Genomic DNA, 11,060 nt, shown 5'->3' with positions numbered 1-11,060 from the left:
TTGTTTTGGACTTTGGGTGTCGTTATATCATGATATGGTATAAGTGTTGCCTTTCCCTGGTTTTATAGCTGCATTACAGTAATGTGATGTCATTGTCTAAGTTTGTTCTATTATTGTCTTTACTCACTTATCCACAGTGCTGATGACTACTTATTAAAAATCTCTTTACATGAACAAAACTTTCAGTTTTTTCACAGGATTTATTATCCACCTATCCACCTCTTGCTTCCTACAATAAAAATAAAAAGAATAATAAATAATAAAAGAAAAAAATCTCATTGTGTTAATAATTTGTAAAAGCACCAATAGTCATCCCTAAAATCCCCAAATATTGTCTTAATATCAATATTGAGGTAATTGGTTAAAAAAATTGTGATATTTGATTCTGACCATATCACCCAACTCAGGTGCCATCTAGTTCCATATATATCGAGAAGGCAGACATCTCTACAGCTGATATTAATGTCTGAAATGAAATTGTGAGGGTGAATCTAGCCTGTTGAAACCGTCTTAAGGGTGTTACAATATACAAAACTGTTTAATACATTAGTGTGGCCAGCTATATAATGCAGCACTCAGTGAGGAAAAACAGATGTTTAAGTGACAATAACTGTTAATTTACTGTAATTATTGATCAAATGATTATATACCTGTATTAAAGGGATGAAAGGACACAGGAAATGGGACACAGGAGGTGGGAAAACAAGGCACCATATTTTGTGGACATAATTTCTATCACTCTAACTGTCCGACCTGCTCCTGCTGCTGAAATACATAAATTAAGAAAACAAGTCTGAAAAGCAAGAAATGGACACCTCTCCTAGTACATTCACTACATACAGTGCTTAAAAGAAGAACATTATGCTCCACAGTCTCCTTCTTCCTGTGTGGTGCTGTCTCTTTACTCAGATTCTTCCTTGAACATACACACACACACACACACACAAACATTTGGCACCACATTCTTCAGTGGGATAAAGAGTAAAAAACAATCATTACATTAATATACAACCCTGTGACTATTCCTGCTTCATCAACTACATGTAAATGCAGGACTAAGGGGACTGTATTGCACTGGTGAACGAGAAGTTAAGCTGTAAAACCATATGCATTTATTGACCAAAGACATAAGGGACAAAACTATATACATTGATATATATTCCCAACATCCCCACTGTCTAGAACTTAGCAGAGTTAAAAAAAGAAATAAACACCTTTAAAAAAAAAATCCTGGTTCCATAGTTTGACTTTTCCCCCCTGTGCTCCAGGGTCACTGTCCATGAAAAGGTCCACAGTCCCAACTCATCCAGTCACACACCAGTATATAGTGATAGGAAGTAGATGTACAAAAGGAAAATGGGATATATGAGAAGGGGTTTCTTCGTTTTGAATTCATCCCCGACGAGCAGCGAAGCAGCACTGTATGCAGCCCAGAACACTCCGAACAGCTGAAAGATCAGAACACACAATCAAGTATCAGTACATTTATTCACCAAAATTAATGACCTACAACTATCACTTCAACAGATCATTTCATGAGGCAGGTCTCTGGATAGAACTGATACAATTGGAGATCTTGCTGCCTACTGACCACCTGGGGATTTCTAAATGCAAAATAGTTGCAGCAGAGAGAACGTCTGCTTATAAATCCACACCACTTACATTTTTTTCAAGGACATGTCTTTGCAGACTCTCCTCAGTGGCAGGCATATGACTTTTATGTCACCACCCTGATACGAAGGGCCACCCTAAAGACATTGGATGGGGTCTGCAGTGCATGCTTTTTAAACTGTTAATTGTGTTATCAATGAATGCCAGCCTCAGTCCTTTACTTAAAGAGGCATTTAGAGATGGACTTGTGAGTCTAGTATGAAAGAGCTGTTTGCTTGTAATTAAGTCCTATTGCAAATGAACTAACTACTGGATTTATTTATGGAAGCTCTTGTGCTTTGCTGCCACTCTTGGAATTTGTATTTCCTGTTAGACACAGTTTGAGGGCCCTATTTAGACAGTATATAAAGCATGGTCTAAAGAAGCCAGCTCAACCACTGCTGATCCAACTGCTGGGTCTCAGAGCACCATCTAGTGGGCCCTGGAGGCAGAACCACTGTCAGGTGGTTAGATTCATTTTGTTAAAATTTGGGTAATTTACAAAACTAGTTAATTTTATAATCAAATGTGCTCAGAAGTCATAGAAATAATACATGTCCAATTAAAATACATAGTTTCAGTTCATGACCATGAACAATGACCAGTTGAAGTTTAAAGCATATTAGCTACCTAACATTTCCTTGAATGCAGTGAGACAAAATTGACTTTTTTTTTTAGAGGGCGGTTTTTAACATCAAATGTGTGCCTTAAGTAACAACAGCTTGAGAATTCCTGGTCCAAAGTGCATGGCATAGATACATTTAGGGCGTGTCCACCTCTACTTTGCTACTTAAATGGCACCTAATCTGGGCACCAAGTAAGGCGCAAGGAGGTTTTATTAAATGTCTTAATTGACCCTGGGTGTGTTTTGGATGTAACATGATTCAAACCAATCAGAGCATCATTCCCTATGAGAGCCAGGTCCACCTGCCTCTGGTGCATTGCGATTTAAATGGTGGATTCAGCTATTTGGAGAAGTGAATGGAGCAGCTGAAATGAGCCACTGATAATGATGCTGCTACTACCATAAATCCACACATTAGACATGCTGGGTCATAAAAGTGAACATTCTGAACAGCAGATGGGTTGCAGGTGGAGGAAATAGGGTTAGAGAGACACTGTGTGCACAGCAGGATGACTGGTGTGACATTACTACATGCATGAAAACAATAACTACATTAATAACTGAAAGCAGCCTCTCTAATCATCTAAGTCCATTGTTACAGAAAACACTCTGACATCAATACAACACAAAAGTTCATCACACAGACAGTTCACACAGCTCTATACATTTAAAAGAGGATTTCATATTTAGAGAGGCTGCTTTCAGTCATTTGAAATGTTTCCTTGCAGTAATGTTACTGCTGCAAATATCATTAATATGTAAGCAGCAAAACTAAAAACTGTAGTTATAAACTTGACAGGACAGAAGAAACTTTCCACAGCTCTGATGGAAGTTAGGATTTATACGCTGCTTTACCCCAAATAATGTCAATGTTTAAACTTTGTGTGTATGAAGAACGCAGAACATTGATGAACAACAGATCATGACCAATCCTGTTGGATTTGAACAATCAACGAAGTTACAGCTGCCCCATACTTAAATAAGTACATTTCTCTCAATGGGTGATGCTTCATCCCACCTGTAACCCACGGTTATTAACGAGAATGTGCTTTTTTATGACCCATAGATTAACTGCAGTGCTTTAGAAGCAGAGTGTTTGCATGTTGTGAACCTGCCATCTTAGGGTCATCTTACTATCTGAATGATGCATCCTTTTAATAGCTGGACAATATTGTGTCACTGACTGAGATCAGGTTTTGATCAGGCTTTTGTTGGCCAGTTGCACTATCACTTTCTGCTACCTCAAGATAGCAATACACCAACAATGTGCCTGACCACACCTCATAATACCAACACACCCATGGGATGTGTACCCGGGCACACAGATAGGTGCGAGTACTTTTTCTACCTAGATAAACACTGGGCGTGACAATGACAACTGCATAGGTGAGAAAACAGCAATGACAGCTGTGCTGTGTGCCAGGCAGAAAGTAAAGCTTCAAGTTTGTACAAATGTCACATAAAAAAGTCAACATGGTAACTATTCTCCAAGCCTATTGATAAGGATTCACAAGTGAGCTTTGGGTTTGTTTATATCTGGTATGTGTCTATGTCCATTAATTTCTCTTGCTCTTCGTTTAGACACAGCTGTCAAATATGTGGCATAAGAACGTAATTTAAAAAACAACCACAAACAAGAGTGGACATATAAATCATTAGTGTTGTGTCTTGTCCTGCCGGCTCATTCTTTCACACATGATAATTTGGCTCTGTTACTGCCTGTTCAGAGACAGAACAACAATGCCTCCCGTATCAATTGTGTGTTTGTACCTTTCTTTTGAGAACAATGAGGCAGAATAACGGGACAGGCTGGTGAATCACCATAAAGACAGGAGTAGCAGGCTAAGCAGAGTAGCCAGCATGTCATTTGAGGGCATGAATTTGATCAAATTGGAGCTATTCTGCAAAGTTAACAACTTTCAGTTGTTATCAGACACATTATCTGTCCATTTACAGTTTTATTTTTACACTGCATGAAAAACTAAAGACTGTTAATGTGTGCTCTCTGACTCACTTTGATTAGTGTAGAAACCAGCTCAAACCCTCCGATGACAAACAGCAGAGGGGCTATAACGATGAGAGGGAGAAGGGAATATCCAATCACTCCAAGGACCTGGCCGAAGGAAACCTGCTCAAAACAACAACAACATGAGAAAATGTTTCTTATGTTTTACAAGAACAAGTTGGAGTCATGTCCGACTGTATTTTGACTGGCTGCAGAAGATGATGAGGCATCAGCAGCACTTACCTCACCACCGAGAACACGAGCCAGCAGGAAGATTGTGAGGGATCCAAATATCCAGATGGTGATGATCCAAGACATGACCTACACAATAAAAGCTGACTTCAGCATCAACACTGAAAACTGTGACAAGTTCCCACCACTATTTTGTGACATCCACACAATTAGCCAACAGCTCCACAATTATATGTCTTCAAATGATTTCTGTTGTCTTTAAAATGAAGCTGCTGATTGTTAGAATGTGAAGACAGGTGAGCATTCATTGGTTTCTCCTACATTTTTATCCCAGACTGTAAATGATGCAAACAAATGTAATATAATGTGTATCCATTATGACTGTTTGCTTGGGGGGTGAGATCCTGTAACTAAAAGTGGGCACTGCTCAGGAGGGGATACTACTGGAAGTACAGCTTGCAGGTACTTTCAGGGGGTTAGCAGCAGAACTGTCAGCTGTAACTGGTCAAGCAGATGTTCTCTTACATCACCACACCATTTTACTACTGCATCTGTATTGACCAGGGCAAAAAAAACAAGTAAGCCTGAGCAGTGGCCTGGAATCACTATGAAAGAAAATCAATGACAATATCTTCCTCTGTTGTCTGTCCAAAAACTGTTTTTTTTAACTGTCAAACAGCACATAACATGCCATGAAGATCGTAGTCACAAAGCCTATAGTCAGTTAGTCAGTACATCACCTATAGTAGATGGCAGTCAACATGCTCCTAGTTTGGAAAAGGAGTAGGAGTACCAGTGTAGGACGCTAAACAATGTACTGCTGGACAGGGTCAGCAGTAACACATATTTTAGACACCTAAAAAAGAATAATTACTTTGTGTAGGCTATATTTAGAATACTTTCACCACATGACCTTGAGAGAGAGAGAACTACTGTAAATATCACTCTCTCTGGCTTTAATCTGTTACTTTGTAGTATTGTGTGACTTTGGTAAATCTGACCTGATCTTTAAAACACCAAAGTCACACAATAACAAGAGTGAGAGTGATATTTGGTTTATTTAATATAGTGCAGACTGATACAGATTTTTAAGGTGTTTACATTACCTGTTGCTGCTGACCTTTCCACAGTAGTACATTGTTTAGCTTCTCCTGCTGCTTCTCTTAAGTGGTGGTGTGTCGACTGTCATGTACTGTAGGTAATACTTTGACTACAGCTAAGAACCCCTACAACTACACTTTAAATAATCTGAACTATCCCTTTAAGTTCCTGCAGTAGGAAAGGGCTAACAGACAATCCTGAAGTCAAAAATTGTGGTAAACATGGTTGACACTGTGGTGTTCAGTATGTCCAGCTCACCCTGAACTGGCCGTAGATCGAGATCATGGAGAAGAGCAGCACCACGGCCAGAGGGCCCCAAAAGTCTGGGTTGTCTCTGACCACCTGTCGGTTGTAACCCAGCGATGGCATCGGCATCAACACACATCGAATCTTGTAGTAGATGTCCTTCAGGTCGATGTCCAGCTCCTCCCTGCCCACAGACAAGACGACATTAGAGTGACAGCAGCTGACACCGACTCCAAGAGAAAATAATTGAACAAATGACTGATCAACAGGCCAACCAGAGTAAATTGGGTTCTGATGAATATCTTCAAGAAATAAGTAATATAAAATGGATTTGAGTAAACATTGATGGTCTCTGATTTAGGGTATGCAGTGTTTGTATCATAGACTGCTGCATCTGAAACAACCAGCTTTAGCCTCCAGACTGTGGTGACGAAGACACTGAAATTCCTTTACTCATCAGTCATGGGGTTTAACCTTTGTCATTATATTCAGCTGCTGGTGGAAAAACCCTTTAGAATCTGTATTTGGTTCTGGAGGAGCTGTGGTATTTATTATCTGATGAAACATTCACTGCTACATTTATGCTAACCTGACTCTGCTCCAATGGCACACCTTCCTGTCATGGGGGCTCATTTATAAAACTGTATGTAGGATTCACCTTAAAAGATAGCATACGGATGAAACACAGAAAGTGCTTACGAACAAAAATATTCAGATTTATTAAAAAATGGTGGTGAAGACACACACTCAGAACACCAGCCTGCAACTGTACCTCAGAGATACTTGACCAATTAGAATGTTCTAATGTTCTTTAAAACATAGTGAGGCTGCTCCTGTGGAGACATTAGTTACTAAAGGCTTGTGTGAACTGCACTAAGTGGAAACGGCCACAGCCAGCTGGCTGGGAACAGTTGACATTTGACATGACTCGTGTTTCTATTGAAAGAATAAATCTCAGATCAAATAAAGGTATGAGTAAAGAAAAAGCACAACATGTACTCACAGAAGAGGTCTGCTCTCTTCGCTGTCATCCTCCTCCACCTCCAGCAGCCAGCCATAGCCTCGCTGCCTCAGGAAGGTGGTGGCGTATGGGTCCTTACTGCTCTCGGTGCCCATGTTTAGTTTAATGTCCGGGGCACTGATGGTGCCACTGAGCTCTGAGGAGAACAGGTTTGTGTGAATACATGCTGGTGTGGCAGCAAATACATAGAATAATACCACAGACACAATGTGAAGGTTTAACAGCTGCTTTTACATAAAATACCTGATGGACTGGTACCATACTGCATCAGTTCTATCTTACTCTGGATGGAGCCCAAGGAGCATACCATTTCCCTGTCTCTGGTTTAAAGGCATCAGACTTTAACGGTCATTCCACTGATTTACACATGAAGGTCTGTTTTATAAAACCATCTCTCAAAACCCCCAACTTTATGAAGGAGCAATATTAATTCACTGGGATACCCATTTTACATTCCTTTTTACCTTATTGAGTAAACAACACTGAACATTTGAGTAAAAGAAAAACATCAATCTAAACTAGAGCTGAAAAGATCAAATACAAATACATCAACTTGGGCAGTTGGCAGTATTTTCTCTAGTTGCCGCTCTACTCTAAAACACATCCTGCACAGTTCTTGCAGACACAGGAAAAGACTTCATTTCATAAAGAGGTTATTCCTGTCTGCTGACGTCACCCTGTACAACAAGTCTCCTGTGTGTCGTGACGGGGCAGTACCTCACATCCTCATATATCAGACTGCTCACCACAAACAATTACTGATCTCATCTGATTCAATCTTTCTAATCCAGCCTTTCTTCTTTTGCAATTCAAACCCACAGGATGGCCATTTCTGTATAGTAATTCATACATCATACACATGTCAAATTTTTAATACTCTGGGACAATTCTGCACATACTGTACAGCTTTTAGTAACATCTACTTGACTAGCATTGATGTACATTTCACAATATTACTGTTACTAATATATTATATTTTCATATTTACATGTTAGGTTAATTTTGGTAAAATGTCTCCATGTGTAGGTCTGTACTGTCTTTTTTTAGCCTAGTGTTTGGCAGCACTGTATAAAAAAAAGGATGCAGTCCACAATTCCAGGAATGAACTTATTTCAACACTATGAGGTCATGATTGTGATGGCGCAGGATGTAATAATTAAAGGCCTCCTCCCGGGCTTAGCTGTAACACCTCGTCCATGAGGAGATGCAAGCTTCCTTCTGCACAATGATACAGTTGGTAGGTGTAGTTTGGTAGAAGGAAAGCAGTTCCTATATGAAACTGCTCACAACAAGGTGTGTGGATTATACTGAGTATCCAGGTCATGATTTCTGGAAAGAGACACTGATGTTGAGTTTTTCAAATGTATATTTTGGTGCTTTGAGTACCACAAGCAGAGTGCCATCTATTTTGATTACATTGGAGAGAAGGTAGACATCTCCAAAAGTCACAACTCACCAAAACTATCTAGATCAGGCCTGGGCAAAATTTGGCCCAGGGACCAGATGTGGCCCACTGAAAAGTTTTGTGTGGCCAGCAAGACTGTCATTGAAATACCAGAAATTAAAAACCTAGCAAAGATAGTCAAAAGCATTTTGCTTACCATTAAACCAATATCAGACCCTTATTTTGAAAGGTGTCAGTTCTGAGTTCATTGGTAATGATAATGAACTGTGTCTTTTCTATTAAACTATAACTTTATTCACTCAATGCTGGACATCCATGTTTTTTATGTTTCCCAGCAAAATATTAGCCACATCAAGTGGTAATTCAAAAGGGGTGACCAACAGTAGAAGTGTCCTATACAGAACCTTTCTGATCATTCCATTGTTAGAGATTTGGCCATTATTAGCCACTTAAGTCATTTATGTCTTGGCCACGGCATCCGGATCAATTTCTCATGTAGCACCCCAATGAAAAATAATTGCCCACCCCTTATCTACATGGATAAACAGTTCTACAGGAAAGAGGACAAATGCGTATTTTGGATTTGGGGGTGAATTGCTCCTTTAAGAAGTTTACAGAATACTACTTTAATTGAAGCACCTCGCCAGTCACACTGTTGTAAAATCTGTGATAAAATATTTTCTATCGCCTGTAATTGATTTTGTGAAATTAATGCAGGTGCTATAATAATAACTCCCTGTGAATCATTCCCACAGTCTTTATCCGCCACAGTCTGTTACTGTTACAGCTAACGATAGTACATGAGGTGGTGGCAGGTATGTAGGTGACCAGTGTAAACAAGAGTGAGAGCTATTATGTCGGGCAGGAATCTATAGTTATAGTTCTTGGTCACATGGCTAAATTATATGAGAAGCAGCCCCCTTTTTTTAATAGCCTCGTAGTTTGCAAGCTCAACTGAAATTTCCAGGTTTTCAATGTTAACTAACTACTTGTCTGAACGACACGTTTCAGTAGCGCAATTAGTTAAGTGGCTAACGATAACGGCTCATTTAAATATACAGTAACGATAGGAATAACACCGTGTAAGGCCATACGTCAGTATTATGTTTACACAAAGAACATTAAGTACCTGGTGTTTGCACTGTGACACTTAGTGACACCTAACATAACGCAGGTAAACAAGTGAGTGGTTAGCATAGCACTTTGAAGGCCTGCTAGTCGCGGAGCTGCGCTGCCATTAGCGTTAGCATTAGCATCAGCCTACCTTCAGCCTCTGTGGAGGAGACGAACGTGAAATCTCCGTTAGTGGGAGAGAACTGCATGGTTGAGTTTCTGTTACTAGCACACACCTAAGGTTCAGAAAACTGACATTTAATAAAACAGTAAGTGAAGCGTCAGTAACGCTGTCATTGGTCACAGCTCGTCAGTGAAGTGAACTATCGCATCTTGTTTTCGTTCTGTCTATCACTGCTGCGGTGGAGAGAAAGCAGGAAGTGCAGAGGAAGCTGGGAAATGAGACACGTGTTATGATGGGTTCATGTCCTGTGATAAAGCTGGGACATGGGAAGGTTCACAAGAAAATATAATTTAACTGAAATTTATCATGTTGTGCAGTCAGTGCTTTTCAGCACAGAGTCAGAATAATAAAAGAAAATTCCAAAAAGACAGTGTTATAACTCATCACATAATCCCATTTTGGAATGAATTAATGGGGAATTTGCCTCAGAGAAATCTGTGCTCCTCACCTGTCAAGTGTTTTTTACTATTAAAATGAGCAAAGTTACATTTAAATTAATTTAGAAAAACTTTCATTACATTGAGTCTGACAGCTCATGCTGTAAAAACTCAGCTGAATATGTTTTTATTATTTTTGTTTTGGAATTGCTCTCAGAGACATTTCTGTTAGACATTCTATAGTTTATCCAGACATTTCATGGTATTATTTGAGGGATGTTTTCTCTGGTGTGTTTGAAAATGAGAGGACTATTTATGAGAATTTTTTTTTTTTTACTTGCTAAACACAGCAATAATGTATAAATACAATAATGCAAATTACTTTCCCGTTTTCAAGAATATGTGGGCACCATAAAATATTCAAACAACTTTTAAGCTACAAAGAACTGATATTAGAGTCAGTGCCATTATTGACACATTTTAATGTCCTTTATTTTCTTTCTCTTTGCCTCTACTACTGGGCCTTGTGTTGTTGATGTTGTATTTTGTCTGTCTTTGGTTTTTTATGTATGGTCTTTTATGTACTGCACATGGTATCATCTCTTATAAAGTGTTATTTTAAACAACAGCTCAGCTGAGATATATGATGTAGTTGAAATGAAACCCACACATTTTTGTCTAATCAGTCATTTTTGTTAAGCATGACACCATTGTCTGAATTCTGACAGATGATTATTGGCAAAACGTTGTTGAAACACCAGTTGTAAGTGACCAGTGCACCTTTTATGAAGCATTTTAATGTGTTTATTGTATTACTGATGAGAGGAAAATACAAATCTGTTGATTCCACCTAAATACACTATTTTAGGCAGAATTAATTCAGGCTAGTAAACCTTTACTAAATGGTCCAAGAAGATTATTATAATTTTACTCTATTTTCTTCCTTTTCCTTCTCTTCTTTTCCAATTTTATTTTTGAAAACACACTGTATTTTAAAATAGTAATAATAATAATAATAATAAATAATAATAATAATAATAATAATAATAATAATAATAATAATAATAATAATAATAACTTTATTTATATAGCACCTTTCATACATAATATGCAACTCAAAGTGCTTTACAGTGTGGCATTA

The 11,060-nt window shown here is 38.6% G+C and overlaps 1 protein-coding gene across 1 annotated transcript; it reads right to left on the bottom strand.

Annotated features, from left to right (window-relative positions):
- Positions 1–1,089: 1,089 nt before the first annotated feature.
- On the bottom strand, positions 1,090–9,740 carry yipf4 (Yip1 domain family, member 4). Its single transcript, XM_084735969.1, has 6 exons — positions 9,510–9,740; positions 6,823–6,976; positions 5,832–6,003; positions 4,524–4,601; positions 4,290–4,403; positions 1,090–1,448 (listed from the first exon to the last, which is right to left on the bottom strand). The coding sequence occupies exons 1-6, from the start codon at positions 9,565–9,567 to the stop codon at positions 1,311–1,313; spliced, it is 714 nt and encodes a 237-aa protein (XP_084592095.1). The 5' UTR covers positions 9,568–9,740; the 3' UTR covers positions 1,090–1,310.
- Between the last annotated feature and the right edge of the window lie 1,320 nt (positions 9,741–11,060).

The sequence above is a fragment of the Lutjanus erythropterus genome, chromosome 14 (assembly GCF_056507025.1).
Source record: "Lutjanus erythropterus isolate fLutEry1 chromosome 14, fLutEry1.hap2, whole genome shotgun sequence".
Classification (NCBI taxonomy): domain Eukaryota; kingdom Metazoa; phylum Chordata; class Actinopteri; order Lutjaniformes; family Lutjanidae; genus Lutjanus; species Lutjanus erythropterus.
The sequence above is the reverse complement of the archived record's forward strand: the minus strand, read 5'-3'. Positions and strand labels throughout refer to the sequence as shown.

Coding starts and splice junctions, on each gene's coding strand:
- yipf4 (XM_084735969.1), bottom strand. CDS start 9,567: ATGCAGTTCTCTCCCACTAACGGAGATTTCACGTTCGTCTCCTCCACA. Junction 4,602..5,831: donor CGATCTACGGCCAGTTCAGG/GTGAGCTGGACA, acceptor TTTATTGTGTAG/GTCATGTCTTGGATCATCAC. Junction 4,404..4,523: donor CTCGTGTTCTCGGTGGTGAG/GTAAGTGCTGCT, acceptor TGTTTTGAGCAG/GTTTCCTTCGGCCAGGTCCT.